Raw genomic sequence first — 18,825 nt, 5'->3', positions numbered from 1 at the left:
CTGTAGAGGCAGCTGTGTCAGGAGGTTCCGCTGTCTTTCTCCCTTCTGCCTCTGTCTCATTGCACGTTGTTCAGATCCCAGTGGGATGAACCCACACAACTCAGACCACCTTTTCTCTGAAATTCTATCAGTTCAGTGTATGATCCTATTCAGCAGATGTCTGGCTGGCTGTCTGCCTGCCAGTTATTTCATTTAATCATAAGTAGTGTATAAAATGAGAGTGAAAACAATGTAACCAAAACCATAGCGCACAGCACATTTTCCCCAGAGAGGGAAAAGACTTCTATCTTTGAAGTTCTGTTAAAGTTTTACATGAGGTGCATAGTCTCATTAATGGGTTGCTCTCACTCCCCACATTATTATTTAAACATTAGAGGTAAAATAAGGTAGTGAAAGTGTGCTGATAATCGTAAAAAATTGAAGCAACTGTAATAAAGAATACATATTGTTGGGAGCCACAGGCAATGCAGATATTGCTGACAACTGAATCGATATTAACTGGCATTGCATATAAAATTGAAATTCAAGCCCAGAAAAAATTATCATTATCTACAAGGATGTATTCTGGTCAGACTATAGAAATCTAAAGCCATCTGAATAAATAATTTATTGCAAATGATTACCATCCCGTGTGTGTGATTTAGAGAAGAATTAATTAACAGTCAGTGATAGTAAGAAGTCTGTGCATTCCCCAACTTCCATTAAAAGGGCTGTGTGTGCCTGCTCGAGGAGCAGGTATAAGCTCAGTTAACTCACCCTGTAGTCACTGGCAGTAACATAGAAAATGGGCTGGAAAGCCAGCCAGATGATGCAGGTGGTGTACATGGTAAAGCCGATGAACTTGGCCTCATTGAAGTTCTCGGGGCATTTGCGGGTTTTGAAGGCGTAGACTGTGCAGAGGATAATGAGGATGCAGTTATAAGTGAGAGACATGAGCATGCTGGAGTCCTTGCTGTTACACTTCAGGGTGACCACATCTCTCCTCTCTGGGTTCACTTCCTTCCTCACCCCTGGGGTCTCCACCAGCAGCCAGACCACCACCACTACCAGCTGGCAAGAGATCAGAGCACCACAGATGGCAACCTGGGAAGCTGGGCTGATAAAACGAGGCCTCTGGGCTCCATCCTTCACTCCACTGAAGATCCGAGCAATGCGATTGGTCTTGGTTAAGAGGGCTGAGTAGCAAACGGCAAAAGAGGTGCCTAAGCCTAGCCGGCGTAGCGTGCACACAGCTGTGGAAGGTTTGGCGATGTAGATGAATGTCATGCAATAGCACATCAGCACTCCAAGCAGAAGAATGTAGGAGAGCTCACGTCCACTAGCCTTCACTACTGGTGTCTCATTGTGTTTAAGGAAGAGGCCAATAACAAAGAGTGTACACATGATCCCTAGACATGCAATGGTGACAGGGCCAATGGCCCAAGCATCTTCCCAGCGGATGTACTCCTCAGGCAGATCATAACAGCCTGTCAGGTTGGCCAGGGGCCACTGTCCAAAGCTGCAGTCAGCACAGGTAAACTCATCGTGCAAGTACTGGTAGGGCTGACAGGGGATACAGATCCAGCAGCACACATCTCCCGGCTGCATACTCTTCACCTCATTCTTCCTGCAGGGGTCACTACACTGGGAGGTGGGCACAACATCACCAGGCCAGGGAATCAGGCTGTGGTTCAGGCTCAGGCTTTGAGCCCAGTAGCCGACTTTACGGTAGACATAGCGTTCCCCGTCTTTGTGATAGTGAAAGATGTTGTAACGACCAAGGCTGTCTCCAAAAGTATCAAAGCGGACTATATTGTCTCTGTCTGGAGGACGAAAGGGGGCTGAAAGGAATAGAGAAAAAATATTGTGTAATAGTAACAGATGTAAAAAAAATCATCATAAAGAGTACTTTAAAGAGGACTACGGTATAAAATGTAAGGTATAAATATCTAAATTGGTCAACTTTGTAACATTTTAACTATTCAATTGTTTCGGAGCAACAACAGTGTGGACTGGGAACTCATATGTTATGCAACTCATTCTGTTTGTTCTGAAAGGAGAGTCTTATCTTTTAATATGTGCCCCTCAATATAGACTCCATGACTGTGAAAGGACACAGGTGCAAACTGGCAATTTACATGATGGAAGTCACAGTCTGAGTCTGTTCCTGGATGGAACAATAGCATGGAGATTCAGAACACACAGGACCTTATATGGCAAAATGTAAATTCATGGAAATCAAAGAAGAAATGAGCTATCATCTGAAAAATTGAAAGGTTACCAGCATATAAAAATTAGTGTTTGGGCCAGCCGTTAGTGATAATTTTCAGTACTGGTTAATCTACCTGCTATTTTTTCATTTATTTAAATAACATTTTAAAAGGTTGTAAATGATGCCTTTTATTGTTTACTGGAGTATGAGGTCAATTTTTAATCACCGTTACTCATTTAATCTTATTATTAAAAGTTACAATACTAATATATTACTCAACTTATTATTTCTTAAAATTACAGTTAATAAAATTGCAATCAAGTAACTGCTTCAGTCTGCAACAGCCATTCTTTTACATACACTGTAGGGTTCCTTATTCAGTATTTTCATTTACAGCCTACGTATCTATCACACGTAGTTTAGTGGTCCACCTGTTTTTGTGTGTTTTCTCCTTAGAGTGTTGCAGCGTCTCATGGGATAGACTAATTTAAGGCCTTTCATCCAATTTTAATTCTCTGGATAGTAAAAATCCTTTGGGTATTTTATTATTTATTTATTTATGTTTTTTTTTAATTTAGAAATCGTGAAATGCAGCACAGCTGGATACAAACACGACGCTCCGCATTCATCTCATATCAATGAAAATGTCAGTATTTCCATAAATCAAAGCTAATTTGCACAAGTAGGAGCATTTATATTGGAGAGCCAATCACTTACGATGTGTGTGAACTGATGCTGTTACAGTAGTTGACACTTGTTTTGTGCTGCAGCTTTGTGTAGACAAGCAGGAAACAAGTTATATTTTTTAAGCTGTGTCTGATTTGTTTTAAACTGAATAATCCATTGCTCTTTTCACACTTGCATGCATGACAAAAGCAGCCTCCGAGCATGAGGGTGAGGAAATTGTTTCATCTCTGCTAATTGAATCATTATAGAAATGTTCTCTGGGTGCAGTGAATAAACGTGCAGACTTAGTCTTAAATTCAACATTTTATGGAAATCTAAATTGATTTAACTCAATTTGGCACCATCTAGTACATGCATTGGTACCTGGAGTTATATTTAGTTTTATATACAGATGTTCAAATAATGACAAACATATTTCTTTAAAGCTTTGCTTAAGTAATGTTAGTTCATTAAGATTCACTCACCATCAATTTTGACCTTGAGAATATAGTCTCTGTAAAATTTTCGTCCATTGCCAGGTTTAAGAGCATCGCACACCTTGGTGGAGTTTGGGCACAAGGCTTGTCTCATGTTATGTAAGGCAGTAGCCATTGCATAGACAGCATTCACTACAAACATGATCTTGGATTCTGGTTGAAATGGAACCTCCCGGAGCGAGTGTTTCCCACAGCCTAGATCATGGAGGCTGCACTGGAACTGGTTTTCCCAAAACTCTCTGAACCAGGGATTTCTGGTATTGTTGTATGGATGTAAGGAGGTGAAGTAATCATTAAACTTGGGAATTTGATAGGAGGAAAGTTCAATGGTGAACGCCCCATCTGCCACAGCTTCACTTCCCCTCACCACGCTCTCCTGGGCTCCCCAGCCATCGCTTGCCACCCAGGTAAAGGTCACATTCATGCGGTTGGCTGCTACCAGCAGCTCACGGGCATCTTCGCTGCGGGTAAACAGAATGACCACCTTGGCGGTGGACTTCTGCTGCAGGGAGCGGATCACGTTTTCATAACTCCACCGGCTCATGGAGCGGCTCACCTTGGCCGAGGTGGCAATGCAGATTTGGCGGGCACGAGCTTCCTGTTGGAAGGCATCAATGCCAGTCTCACCGTAGTCACCTTCTGATGCCACTGTCGATACGTATGTCCAGTTAAAGTAACGTAGGATCTCTGCCATGGCCTTAGCCTGGTAGAAATCGGGGGGCACGGTGCGGGCAAAGTAGTCATAGCGGGACTTGTCGCTTAGCTTGGCACTGGTTGAAGCATAGCTGATCTGAGGGATCTGGAAAAGTCGCAGCAGGTTGGCAACCTGGAGGAAGGGAAAGACAACAAATAAGCCTTTATGAACTATTGATAATATGAACATGCAGTTCCACTTTTCTATATTTCTACATAAATATAACCAGAACAGACCAGAATAGATGTTCATGCAATAAATAGTAATAAAAAGTAGATAAGGAGACCATGGTTAAACAAATAAAGCAAATACTATTTATTTATTTGTGTATTAATTGAGGAATAGGTACTTCACTATAAATCTGTGAGTGTGAAAAGTAGGAAAGCTCTGGAATCAGAATCCACTTCTATTTAACGACCAGGGATATAAGGCAGTTAGATTTTCATAACACATGTATCAGGATGGAAAGGGTTATAGAGCCTAAAAGGTTTAGACTGCACCCATTTACTGTTAAACAGACTGTGTACAAATAAGAAATACAAATGAAGCTTATAATAGCCCGGGAGGTCATCACAAACCCAGGGCACCTCCTCTGCAACGACAACCCTCTTTCACTGGCTACAACAAAAACAATAGTCTTCAATCCAGGGCTGCTAAAGGTCAAGTGATCGAGCCAGAAAGCTGTTTGACAAATGATTTATGAAAGAAAGAGATCAAAATAGAAGTTTCTGGTTAGGGTTAGGGTTAGGCAAGGTAGTGGTAGTATCAAGGTTTGGGCTTATTTTCCTGCATCTGGGCCAGGTGAGCTTTCTCCATCATGGATGAAATAATGAATTGTGAATTAAACCACTAAATACTAGAGGCAAACATTAGGCAAAAACCTGTATATGAACTGAGTTTAAAATGCCAGGCAACAATGCAACGACCCCCAGCACATGAGTTATTCTATAAAATAATGGTCAAAGAAACAAACAAAGAAAACAAATCTGACGGAGCAAAGAGTTCACGTAAGAAAACCCACCAACATCCTGGTTTGAACCTGCTCAGCACTGAAACCTGGGATTAGCATTGAGGAACTAAAATCCCTCAAAACTAATGAGCAGGTCTGATCCACAGTCACCTGAAACAAACATTCCCATGCTTTTGCCTCTGAGAGATACATAATATTAGATCATTGTCTTCAGTAAATAAATCACAATGTGTAACACAATTGGATTGTATTTTTGAATGCAATGATATGCAGCTGCATTTATGCAGAAAATCTCAAAGGGTTCACAATATTTTTGTCACAACTACGTTTTTTCTTTCAGACTGAAGCGATTAAGTTGTTAAAGCTACACAGAAAACATACACGGACCATCGGTGGGAATTGTTATAATTGCCTATTATTAAATATATTAACGAAATTAACTACACTACGTCTTTTCCCCCTGCAGATGCAATTAGTCTCCCTTCATCCAGGCTCCTATTTCTTAAACGGACCCTTGCTAGTCTCTTTAAAACTTAACACTGCTGTTGAATCAGTGGTGAGATCCTTGTATGTCTTTAATAATTGCAGTGACTGCCTGTCTACCTCATTATTTTTGATCTGTAATGCTTTCAACAAAAAATAAACAATAAACGTGTGGAGCACAAGTGGCTGAGTGGCTACAGGTGGTACACACAGTAAACAGAATAAGAAGGAACACATTTTCAGAAAAGTTTCTGATGAGAGAAGAAAGAAGCATGACGAGACAGGAGTAGAGTGAAACCGAGGGTAGGGATGAGAGTGAAATGACGTCAAAGTATCAAAGAATCTCAAAACTTTGTATTTTCTGTGTAATAAGCTTTGTCAGTGTTGTGACACTTCATGCTGTGTGTGCAGAAGCCGCCCCTGACTAACTTTTGCTTCAGGCACTTCTGTGGGAGCCTAAGGGGAGTCAGTCTGATCAGTCAAAAGAATGCCAACCTAATTATGGCGCACTTTAATGCCGACTCTCACACCAGCACACTCATGGTGCTGCATCCTGAATGCCAATGAGTCATTCTTAAAAAAGTCAGAAAGGAAATTCACATTCCAGCTCATCCAGTGTGATTTCTTCTATCATTACTATATATTATCTGGATGTAGCTGTAGTGAGAGCAACCTGGTTTACGTTACAAGCAGTTTATAATAGTGGAACTACAGTTTATTGCCATTTTAACTGTAGTATTATTTTGACATCTATTTGAAAATAATGGCACTAATTTAAGTGCTTTGATGTATCAAAATCATGAAACGGAGACAAAGTAAAAGCACATATATGTGAGGCTAGAATAGTATTCCTATAGGTAGTAGCCAATATGCAAATTGCAAGTTATTGGTAACAAATCGCTTGATTTGGATGGAAAACAGTGAGTAGCAAGGAAAAAGCAGGTCACATCAAATAACATAGGCAGACACTTCTTAGATGAGAATTTATCTTTATAGAAACACAGAGCAATGCACTGAAATGTCCCCTTAGATCTGCTGTGATGTGCCTGGATTTAAATCATCAGAGCTTTATAATTCTGTTGGATCGTAGTGAGATGAATGTTAAATGAGCCAATCACAGTGATTTCCAGGCTGCTAATTTTATTGAAATGAATGACAGGATGTTTCACACAAAAAATGATATGCACAATCAAGTGCCACTGGTCTTGTTTTTTTACCACCACTCAAACAGGCACAATATCAAACACTTTTACTAGCGGATGATTTAGAGCTTTTATTTTGCTTCTTCTGTAGTGTAGCAAATGAAACACTATGAAAATCCAGGCTGTTGAAACACTTTACTGATTTTTTTTTTCAAAGGTTCGTATTCAGTGAGAGTTTGAGGTCAGCTGGTGGAACTCTGATTATGCAGAAAGGCCTATATGTAATCACATTTCTACATAAAATCATCTCTCTCCATAAACCGTCATGACAGCCATTCTCTCCATGTGGTAAAACAGCTGGCAGTACTGTGCTTGCTTGCTTTAGGAAGAAATCAGAGCATAACTTAGAGTGCAAGTGACATGTAAACACAGATTAATCATTTTTACATTTACCAGTTCACCCTATGATAGCTAATCAGTGTACTCCATAATTCTTTCATATTTGCAGTGGGAAATGTTTCCTAACAATTCATTGGGGACATTCACAATTTTTTTGTGTTAAATTGAGTTTCTCCTGTATTTCTTTCCTAATTTAATATTTACATAATGATATCAGCATGTTGGTGATATCTGACTACAAAAAAGGACAGTAATGTTTCCAAAGAATCAAGGTTTGCTGATGTCATTAATATATTACTAGCTGTGTTGTGCAATGTGTTTCTGTCATGGACTGCAACACCTGACTTAAGCAGCACCTTGATTATCACCATCTTGATTTTTTTCAATCTAGACATCACAGGTGTGACATCTCACCCTCTATGCTTCCTGCTTCTCCCAGTCTCGGTGGGTCGTCAGAGAAGTGGCTGCACCTGAAAAGAGGGACTAGCTAAGGGTATAAAGTTTGCACTTTCAGTCTATCCCCCCTCTCTGTGACTTCATCTGTTAATGTGTTAGTGTCATGAAAATGGCTCTCTTTTAACCTGGCTAAATCACCATGGTAACTAATGCTAACCTGATCAGGAAAAGGTTTTGACCTGAATTTTTGATTGATTTTTGATTTTTGATAAAATTAGCTTGAAGTGCCACATTTTCACTGATTATTTACTACATGTTTTAATTGCAATATGGATTTTCTGCTGGTGGAATACATTTTTTGTGCAAGTTTTACACTGTAACATCAAGATTGAAGCCCAGCTGTAAAGTTACAGCAGCACAAACAGTGTGTTGCATAATTAATTTGGTGATGCAGAAAATCTTTGCTTGTTTTTATACTTGATTCTAGTCTTTCATACACTGTTTGAACTGCAGCTACTAGAACACAGAGCACACACCAAGAACACCTGTCCAGTCAATAAATGTAATTTTAGAAAGTTATCTAGAAACTGAAATGATTTCCACGTCTCTTTTATTAAGCTGTAATGTTTCCAGTTTGAGACCTCTAATGTACTGCCGTCATGTTCAAAATCCCAAGATTAATGCTTTTCTGCAGCATTATATTCATGTCTTTTTTTAGACTTAAATGTTCTATACAAACTTTTATTTTTACTTTTTATCATCATCATTTTATCATCATCATCTAATAGAATCACTGATTGGAATATGCATCACTTCCCTGTGAGTTATACGAGACATGAAATGCATGTGTGAGCATGCACAAAACCTGAAGCTGAAAACCAAGTTTAACAGAGAAAGCTGAAAACCACCATCACCACCATCACCCCAACCCCACCAGTAAAAAAGCAAAAAACAAAAAACTGGATGTGTTTAACATCTTCATAGTGTTCGCTGTTATATAAGGAACAAAGGCTAAAATTTCCTTTGGTTGTACTGATGGTTTAAACCATGTGTTACATGCTCAAAGATGATTAATTGGTGAGATATAAAATGAACTTGAAAAGTAGAAAATTCGAAGTATAAATTGCTGTGAAAGATGTTTTTCGTTCAGTTTAAAGTTTGTATTCACATCCTGACTTTAGCATTAACAGAAAAGCAGCCAGAAAGTCTAAGAGGGCTCCTGTAGGCAAGAAACAGACTGTCATCGAGGCCTGTGAGTCCCGTGACTGTTAAGCTGAGGGTATTAACCATCTCTGAGCTGTTATAGACAAAGAAACAGATGTGTGCTATTGATGCTAGGAAGACCATATTGGTCATCTGAGAATACTCACTGGAAAATTCATTAAGTATACCTTGCTGGTACTGGGTTGGACCCTGTTTTGACTCAATTTTTCATGGCATACATTTAACAAAGTTCTGGAAACATTCCTCAGAGATTTTTGTCTATATTGATTTGATAGGATTACACAGTTGCTGCAGATTTGTCTGCTGCAAATCCACGATGCTAATCCCCCAAAGATGCTCTCTTGGATTGAGATCTGGTGACTTTGGATGCCATTTGAATGCAGGGAACTCATTGTCATGTTCAAGAAACCAGTTTGAGATGATTTGACCTTTGTGACGTGGCACATTACCCTGCTGCAAGCTCCCATAAGAAGATGGGTACACTGTGGTTATAAAAAGATGGACATGGTTAGCGACAATATTCAGCCAGGTCATGGTGTTTGCACAATGTTCAGTTGGTACTAAGGGGCTCAAAGTGTGCCAAGAAAATATCTCCCACGCCATTATACCTACCACCCACCTGAACCATCGATACAAGACAGGATGGAGCCATGCTTTCATGTTGTTTGTGTCAAAGAAACAGAAATCGAGACTCATTAGGACCTGACAACATCTTCTATTGTCCGGTTTTGATGATCCTGAATGAACTGTAGCCTCAGTCCATCTGCTTCAAGGTTCAGCGTGTTGTGCATTCAGCTTTCTTGGTAGTAATGAATGATCGAGTCACGTCAGCTCCAAGTATACTGCCCATTCTCCTCAGACTTCTGACATCAACCAGGCATTTTCAGCCAGAGAGCTACTGCTCATTGGATATTTTCTTTTTTCCGGACCATCCTCTGTAAACCCTCGAGATGGTTGTACAGGTAAACCAGCCTATCTGGTACCACTGAAAGTCACTTAAATCACTTTTCTTCCCCATTCCGATGCTCAATTTCAACTTCAGCACATCAGCTCGATCATGTCTATATGCCTAAATGTAATGAGTTGCTTCCATGTGATTGGCTGGTTAGATATTTGTGTTGAACAGGTGTACCTAACAAAATGACTGGTGAGTGTATTTCGTTGTGTTAATGTTCATATGTGAATTCACCAGCTGCCTTTTGTTCTCTGGTTCCCTTAGGTTTACACCACCTGCAGCTTGATGCAGGTGGTTGTTACAGCTTGCCTCCTTTGTGTCTGCGTTTTGGCCCCTTTGATCTGAACTCTATTACTCTGTAATTATTTTTATAACTTAGCACGCTGCTTATAAGGAGGTTGTCAGTATCGGTTGTAACAAACTTTCCTAATCTTTGCTTGATTTCTGTCGTCACTACAGTATGATAGTATGATATAATGATGACATTTATATAAATATCTGTCTAGGGTACCTAATATTCCACCTGCAGTATCAGTACATTTCACGGCATAGTTTTGTTGCCATGATTTTCTGTGCACAGTTAGAAAAATAAAAACATTTATCTGTGCTGCAGAAATTCTTCAATGCTCACAGTGATAGTTCTCTGTGGGGTGTTAAATGGAGCTGTAATCCACTTACACGTAGCTTATGAAATCTTGTATCACACAGCGGCAGGCATGACACTGATACAAAAGGCTTAATGGAAATCATTATATTGATGTTTATATGGCATGTATTAAAAAATGACAATTTAGGGTCGAGGCCACTGGTAAAATAGGATAGTGCGCGCGCAACTTCAACAATCACCATTTTTCTTTTTTCTGCTTATCCATTTATTACTCTTGTCATCTTGATTATTTTTTTAACATCATTACGTTCCTTTAACCTGGGAGGTTTCTGCCAGCTGGCTTCTGCGGCACAAGGATTCTCAGTCGAGAATGAACTCCCGACAGGTTCAAAGGAATACAAAATATGACAGCAGAGGGCAAGAACTTGAGGAATGAATCCTGTCACTGGAAAATCTGTGGCAAAAGAGGGAACAATGTGAAACACATTAAGTCAGTGTCTACAGGAGAAAAGGTTTCATCCTGCAGTCTTTTCTGTTTAACAATTTGCACTCGGAGGGTTTCTTTCTGCCTGCACCTGCAGGTTTTAAGAAGGTCCTGAGAACGGCTCTATAAATGGCTATATATAGACAGACCTGCGTGTGCTTCTTCATATCTGGTGTTGTACATTAATTTAATGTCAATATTAATACTTTTGTACTGGAAATTAAAGAGGGAATCTTAATCTTTAGTAAATTCGGTTAATTTAGTGGTCGATATTGCATATCTTATGTGCCGGAATTCATTTAAGAGAGTAAAATTTATTGATATAGCACTTACCAAGATAAAAGCTGAAACCTTAATTACATAACTTACGGTTTGGTGTCGGATCCCCACTAACACTGCTACTACTACTTACTTTTTGCAGGCAACGATTGGCATTTTGTCTATTGTTTTTGTTTTGACAAAAAAGACAGCAGGTGGTGTACAAATATGAAATCTTAAAAATTCATGCAAAGGTAAATGGTAAATGGACTGATTCTTATATAGCGCTTTTCTACTCTCCCGGAGTACTCAAAGCGCTCTATAAAGCGCAAAGGGGAAACTGAACACTCATTAAATTAATTTACTTGAATGGATCAAAATACTAAACTATACATAACTGCCTTTGGTTTTAGCTGTAGTGTATGGCTTCCAGTCTCTTACATTCAGCTATAAGGGATCGTGCTGCCTCAGACAGCATCTTATTTAATTAATAAAATTAAGAACTGGCCTAGTGTGGATTTACAGCTCAGGGTCTGGTTCTGAGCAGATTACTGTGAAAGTGGTTTCCTACCAAGCAGTGAGGGCATGCCTCATCTGGTAGCAGCACTTGGGCCGATCTCTCAGCTGTCATATACTGCTAGTTGGCAGGAGAACAATGAAAAGATTTCAGACTGCATGACGGAAAAGTAAAAATATATATGTGCAAATTTCAAATGTAAAAATATGCTTTGATCTTTTGGAGATATGGAACATATGTTGCACTGATTTTTTTATTATTATTAATTCTCCAATGGCGAAACAAAGCATTTTATATCATCTCCCCCTCCACCGAATCAAGTTTTCTCTGATTGGTTGACCCACATAAACAAAAGGTTTCAACAGCAGGTGGGTGGGACTATAACTATATATATAATTATATTAATGATATTAGTGAGCTAATTGCCATACAGAGCTCATAGTTTTAAAAAAATGTTTATAAGAAAGTGTTAATAGCATTCTGATTTTTGTACATCCGTTGACCTTGATATAACATTTTGGCCATGTTCATTATAAGCATCCACCAATGTATATACGGCAGTAATGAACTGAAAGAATTTAATATACTAGTGAGGGGGTGAGATGTACTCAAAAGAAAAAATTGAAAAGCGAGAGATATACAAGAACACAGAAATAAGAAACTGAAACAGTGTCCTCGTCCAGAAAATATCAGGCCTCCTTTGTAGAGATGTCATGATTTTTTTTTTCTTTTTTTTACATGAAAAGCCCATCTGCTCTTCCCAGAAGACTGTTTCTGTGTGCTTCTACAGCAATAACACTGTATTCCCAAAGCAGCAGTCCTTAGCTTCACTCAGTATCACACACACACACGGCCCACTGCAGCACTGTGGAACACTCAGGCAAACGCGCACACGGGGAGTGGACATGCATGCACGCACGGCACACGCACGGTGTTATCATTAGCAGTGGATCATTATCCGTTTATTTCTTATCATTTAGTTGCTTGGCAACAGCTTTAACAGAATAGAAATATGAGCTGTCACATACTTGGAGCAAGGTTGTTTTTGATCAGGTCCTGCCCTCTAATGCTGCTGGATAATACGAGTCTCCTTTATGCTGCAATAGTCTTTCAAAGCCCCCAGAGCCATGCGGCCATTCAGATTACACTAAATGAGAGGCTACGGCTGCACTTCCATTCATTTTAATGTCAGTCACTCAGCTTTGACATGTACTTTTATTCATTTTCATTTTTTTTTGTCATTATTTCAATTTCATCTTTTTAGATTTAAATCATATCTGCCAGAGATGGTCAGTACAATCCAGCCGGACACTGGTGTTAAAAAGCCTCAGACACAGAACAACAAAACTGGGGTTCAGCTGACCTTAAGTCATGTTATCATTCATATCTATCATATAAGATAGATATAGATGTTTGTGTGTGTGTATGTGTGCGGTGAACATGATATTTATTTCAACCGCACAAATAGTGGATTTGGTCAGGTGGCTGAATAATCCAATCATACGTGAATTATTTACAATTTCAGGGCGCATTCTTCACTTTTACCCATGAATAATGCATTTTGCACAGCATAGCTTTACCGATACGTTTCATCATTATTATTCTCCGGGGTTTGCGTTCTGTCATGTGTGTATCCATGTTTAAATCCTTCATATGACTCATGTATGCTCTGGAGATTGGCACAGTCTACCTGCAGATGAAGACAATTCTAAAAATAGTCTTCTTTGCGGGTGATAAAAATGAAATTCTCGAGCTGGCTGAAAGCTCATATATATAAATATATCCTATTATTTTGCTCACACAGTTTAGTCTTCAAATGTCAACCAGACTGCTCATATCAAGATCAACATTTTTTTTTATTCCAGCATGCATCCTTGTGAATCCAGAAGAAATTCCAATTATCCACGAAGTTGCCATTATTCAGAAAGCGCTTTTATCCAAATACCCTGGAACAAGCCACGTTTCTGCCTCCAGACAGCAATTTTTGTGTGCTGCTCTGAAACATCACAGTGTGTTATTTTCCATTGTTTGCGGATTGGTTCCAGAGGTTTTTGATTTTTTCGTTTCTTAATCTATCCGTGTTTTATGCCTGAGCATTGTTCTTTTGTGAGCACTTGAGTATTTGACATTCCAGAGGTGTTGTTCTTCTAATGTGCCCCGGTGATTATGTTTTGCCTGGGGATGCTCTCATACCGGTGAGTCATATTCAGCACCGAAGACTGCTGTCGGGGTAACAAAAAGTGGAGTCCCGTCCGTGTATTAATCAGAATCCAGCCCCGAGGCTAGATGTTCCTGGACTGCAATTGTAGAATATAATGCACCCTTTCTTTAACCCACCCATTTAGGCCACTGCAGAGTAATAAAGCTAATGTCCCCGGTTATATAACGTGACGCCGGATGTGGACTGGCAAAGCGCTTCAGTGTCTTTGCTTCAAGTATAGAATGATATGTCCAGAGGGTAAACGTGTAACTTGTTGGTGCTTCACACATGAATAAAGATGCTGAATGTAAGCGAGCATGTCATCACAAGGTCATTACTCACCTTGCACTGATGACCCACTGCTTGGATACTCCGCAGGGAAAATGGTCGAGGCTAAAAATTTGAATCACCCAACGATTTCTACATGTACATTTAGTCGAAGCATCCAGATGGCATCACAGACTTCCCCCAGACTGTTTAAGATACAGACTTGGGGTTGTGAAGTGCTTTGACGCCACATGACGCCATGTGACTCACTCCATCTCCTTCACTCTGTGATCAGATTTGCACGTCGGCGTCTCCGCGTTTCTGAGAAACATGAGCTTTCATTCCATCCCCCCCTTTTTTTTTTGTCCTCTGTGTGCATGCACACCTCTGCCAATCTACCAGACAGCCCGGCTGCAACCACAGATGGGAAAGACAGGACCTACCCTGCAAGAGCGTCATCAAACTTCGCCTCCACACTTAACTCAATCTGGGCCCATGTAGCTGCAGCATGGCTAGGCTGGCAGCCAGATCCACCCCCATATCTGCGATTGTCACACCACAACACCAGCAGCACAGCACAACACGCTTCTTCATTGTGACAGATTTAGACAGCACTCAGCGTTCTCACCACCTGTCAGTTCGACATGTTCCGCCACGTCGCCGGACCGAGAAGCGTCTTTAAACTAATAAATGCTGCTTGTCCTGTAACTGCCTTGCCTTTGGGGTGAAATACACACATGTGTATTAACTCTGTGCCATTCGCACAGACATTATAAAGTTTCACTCACTCAGGCTGGTTCACCGAAAGGTCTGACAGGCTATAGATTATATACAAATGAGGCAGTTACAAAGAACAGACACATTATGTGGAGATGATTTCCAGCAGCAGCCCAAAAATATCACATATTTCTCATGTCCCAAATGCATATGTTTGTGGAAGAACACTGTCCCAGAAAATAGCAGTAAATCTTTAGAACATTAGGAAGATTAAATATAACTATGTGGTTAAAGTTCATTTTAAAATGCTAGCAAGTGTGTAAGAGGAGGGCAGATATATTTGCATAATCACACGCTCACCAACCAGGCGTGAGAAAGAGACACCTCATGACTGAACTTCATTACAAGTTATTTGTGGTATTGAAAAAAAAATACATCTGTATCCTATGGTGTTCTTCTACTATGAGAATTATTCAGCGAGAAGCTAGGGCAGACCTGAGACCTCAGGCTTGTAATAGCATACCCATAAATTACCACAAGACAAGGGCACTCTCTGAGGAGCCCCAGATGCAGAGTTTTGCTAAAATTACAGCTCGTTTATCAACTCCTTTATTTTCAAACTTTCCTTTTGAACAGAATTCCCTCTAAAGGTGCTATAGGCACGACTTTCCTTAAGCCTTTTCCCTATAGCTCTCCAGGAGCTCTCCACCTGCAAAGTGTATCATTTCTTTACATATTTGGTATTATTTTATGTCAAGACTACAGTAAATGAAGATGTTTGCATTTACATAGCGCCTTCCCAAACTTACTAACCATCATTTACTCATTTAAAAACTTTTGGAGTTATCGTATCAATTTTTTGCAGAATAGAGACAGATTTTTCATGTGCCCGCTATAGCTAGTGAAGCAGCTGTTCACAGGGAATTAATTATTTTTGGCTTAGCATTGTGGGCATGTCTATATTGTAGACAAATCATGACTAAAAAGTGTGCATAGGCGCTTCCCCCAGCCTATTGTCCTGCCATACGCAGTGGGGAAAGGCTGCAAACAGCACACTGCCACTGACAGGGGTTCCTGCAGAGTCTGTTGTTTATCGGCGACCTGATTTTTGGATGAGCAGAAGTGTATTTCTTTTCTTCCAACAAGCAGATATCTGGAACATGAAGCTGCATATCTCAAGTGAGGTGAACCGTGCTCTTCAGATGAGACGGCGTACTGGGTCGTCTGGCTGGCTGAGCCGGGATGATGAGTTTGGATTAATGCTTTGAAGGCATGTATATTTGTGGATGTTTACAAATCTCAGTTCTGCAGGACGCACAGTATCTCTTTTCACAATGACTTGAAATTGCATTTATGTGGCAGCCATATTACAGCTGAAGATTGGGAGGCCCAATTAGCAGAGCTTTCATCGCATCAGCTTGAGTGAGCCGAAAGGAGCACTGCTGCTGAGAGTAATCATGCCATCACTAGTCATCCTGTCAGCCCGTCCTGAGTGCAACATCTGTAGCATGTCTGCCTCTGACAGGACCACTGCTGAAGTGTGAATTACTGGGAAAGAGAAAGAGAGCTTCCAAATTAGATCAGCCAAGCACATGGGCGTACAGGTAAACAGATCCTTCTTGCGGAACTGATACTCATTAAGTCCCTGTGTTAACATCTCGCAAGGGGTAATTGCACGTGGTACTTAAGTCTAAATGGACAGTTATATGACAATCCATCACAATCACTCTTGGGTTAGTAATCCCTCCCCTCTCTGGCGCTCTCTCTCGAGCCTACAGTAACAGCTAAAAGTGAAGTTCATCTTTTGAAAATGGTCTCTTTGACAAATTTAATGCAGAATTTTGATCAGTTTATTTATTGGCATAAAGCATTTTTAAAATAACAAATGAAAAAAGATGAACATTTCTGTTTTCACTAGTCCTTACCTGAATGGAGACATCGCTGTAGGACCCTCCTATGACCCCAGAGATAGCCAGAGGGACATCATCATGGATGGCGTAGGAGCCATCAGGGCACGTGTACTCACTGTCATCCACTTTGGTGAGGGAGGCCCTGACAAACTCTAGGGATTGCTCCAGAGCATAGGTGTCCTTGGAGCATGTGTCCAGTATATGAGCTCCCAGTCTGAGCCCATGAAGGATGTGTTCATCCTTGTTGATTTCGTCTAATGCCAGGAGCATGGCTTCCAGTCTCTGGATCCCTCTCTGTGCATTGATCTTTCCACAGTCCTCTACACCCTCGCCCTTCTGGTGCACAGGGAACAGGCCACCGATCATCAAATCTCCCTCCAGCGTGATCTCTTTCTTGGTGTCAGTGTTGTAACCCACCACAGGCAAACCCTGGGGAGCCTGGGCAAAGAGAGACACACATAAGCACAGCAGGCTGAGGTTGGACAGCCAGAGGGGTCGGGGTTGAGGGCGCACCCCCGACACAGGGGCTTTCCCCAATGACATATCCCTGGGCAAAACAAAGTCACCGTCCCGCCTGCGATTTCTGGTCAGCGTCCGGTCGGCTTTTGAATACGGCGGCACTGAAGAAAAGAAGGTGCAGCAGCAGCCCCGCCAGATCTCAAAGCTCCACTGTTTTTATTCTGACAGAGGCCATTTACAGCATTATTGCCATCCTCCGCATCCTCTTCTTCAGAGTGTTTGTAGATTACAGCCTGCAGATCAAACAGAGAAATTCAGTCACAGCTTTTGAGCCGAAGTACAATGATCCCTTTGTCTCACAGACTGTGCGTCTGCCAGGGACAGACTCAGCCCTCGGAAATATTTGACATCTACACATTAGTAAATATTTGTGTCCTTTGATTCTTATTGATGATAGATATGACAGGCAAGACAGTGAAAACAAATACTCTCCATTTGTTAACTGTCACCACACGCGCTGCTACACAGCTGGAGTGAGTTCGCTATCTTAGACAATTTTTTTTCCAGTTTGTTTTCCAGTTTTCACAAAGACCAATGTTTCTCTTATCCAGAGTTATATGACATGTCTAGCTTTGAAATAGCCAGCTTATAAAGCAGCTTAAGGACAGGGTTCACCATTAGATCAGAGTTCACTGAGAATAACAAAAACATCCCCGTAATGGCTATCGCGTGTTTTCGGGCAGCATACAGTTAATCTCTCATTGTCGAGGGCCTCATTTAGTGAGCGTGTACGCTACACTTTTGATTCTGCTTTTCTATTCTCCCTCCATTTCATCCCCTCTATCGTTGTGACCTCACATTGCTTTTCTTCCAAGGCAGATGATTGTACAACTCTTTTATAATCACATGTGCACATGCTCCTGTACACCGAAAGTCGAGAGAGATAACAAATCGTGTCCCGAAGGAACATTTTGTCAAATCACATTAAATGCTCACAGAGTCTTACAAAAACAATATTTATGCACAACAAAAGAAAAATCCGCGCAAAAATAAAACGAGATGGATTTGAGGACTCTGTTTTGAGCAAGCAAATTGATTTTGTTGCCAACAAATTGAATTAGTGGGATTTTATCTAGAGATACATGAATATACTTCAGTCTTCGCTCACTGTTTTGGAACATGATTTATTTTCATGGGTTTGATGAAACGCAAAATTAATGTGGGAAATTCTTAGAAAATAAAAAAACATTTTTGTAAGACCAATGTGAACAAGACAAACAGTGCAGTGGGTGCAGATGTTCAGTAAAAGTGCACCGAAGCTGCCATTTGGGTGTTAAATCACAGCCAGTTACACTGTGTTTATTTAAAGCACTTGTTCTCTAACGATGGGTCAGACACCCTTTTGTTTTTAGGGCACACAGTGTGTTATGTTTAAGTTTGGAATATAAAAAATTAAAAAAAATTCTCTGGATTTGTTTCATTTGTGTAATCATTACAAACATATAACACAGTATATGATGATGCTGTTGTCATTGAAAAATAACAGTTCTCAGCTTCATGCACATTACTATATATAGTTATATATATATAATCATTATTAAGTGTATTAAAACCAAGTATAATTCCATTGCTAATACATACATACCTTCTAAAAACCTGTTTTAACTATAAATTTAACATTTGTTAACTGGTATAATTGGACGGCGTTACTGAAGAAGGTGTGGTAAAGTCACTCCTCACTCACAAAGTACACTGAGTCTTCTGCAGTCAGTCTTGTGTGATATGATGT

General features: G+C 40.4%; 1 protein-coding gene across 1 annotated transcript in view; it reads right to left on the bottom strand.

The window, feature by feature from the left end:
• The window catches only part of grm2a (glutamate receptor, metabotropic 2a), a 36,758-nt gene that overhangs the window by 3,873 nt on the left and 14,060 nt on the right, over nucleotides 1-18,825 (bottom strand). Inside the window, exons 2-4 of the mRNA XM_006806702.3 lie at nucleotides 16,593-17,329; nucleotides 3,343-4,180; nucleotides 757-1,820 (exon numbers count right to left, since the gene is read on the bottom strand). Of these exons, the coding sequence (XP_006806765.1) occupies nucleotides 757-1,820; nucleotides 3,343-4,180; nucleotides 16,593-17,120 (2,430 nt within the window). The 5' untranslated portion in view covers nucleotides 17,121-17,329. The remainder of the gene's footprint in view (nucleotides 1-756; nucleotides 1,821-3,342; nucleotides 4,181-16,592; nucleotides 17,330-18,825) is intronic.

Source organism: Neolamprologus brichardi, chromosome 5 (genome assembly GCF_056152115.1).
Source record: "Neolamprologus brichardi isolate AB-2024 chromosome 5, ASM5615211v1, whole genome shotgun sequence".
Classification (NCBI taxonomy): Eukaryota; Metazoa; Chordata; class Actinopteri; order Cichliformes; family Cichlidae; genus Neolamprologus; species Neolamprologus brichardi.
The sequence above is the reverse complement of the archived record's forward strand: the minus strand, read 5'-3'. Positions and strand labels throughout refer to the sequence as shown.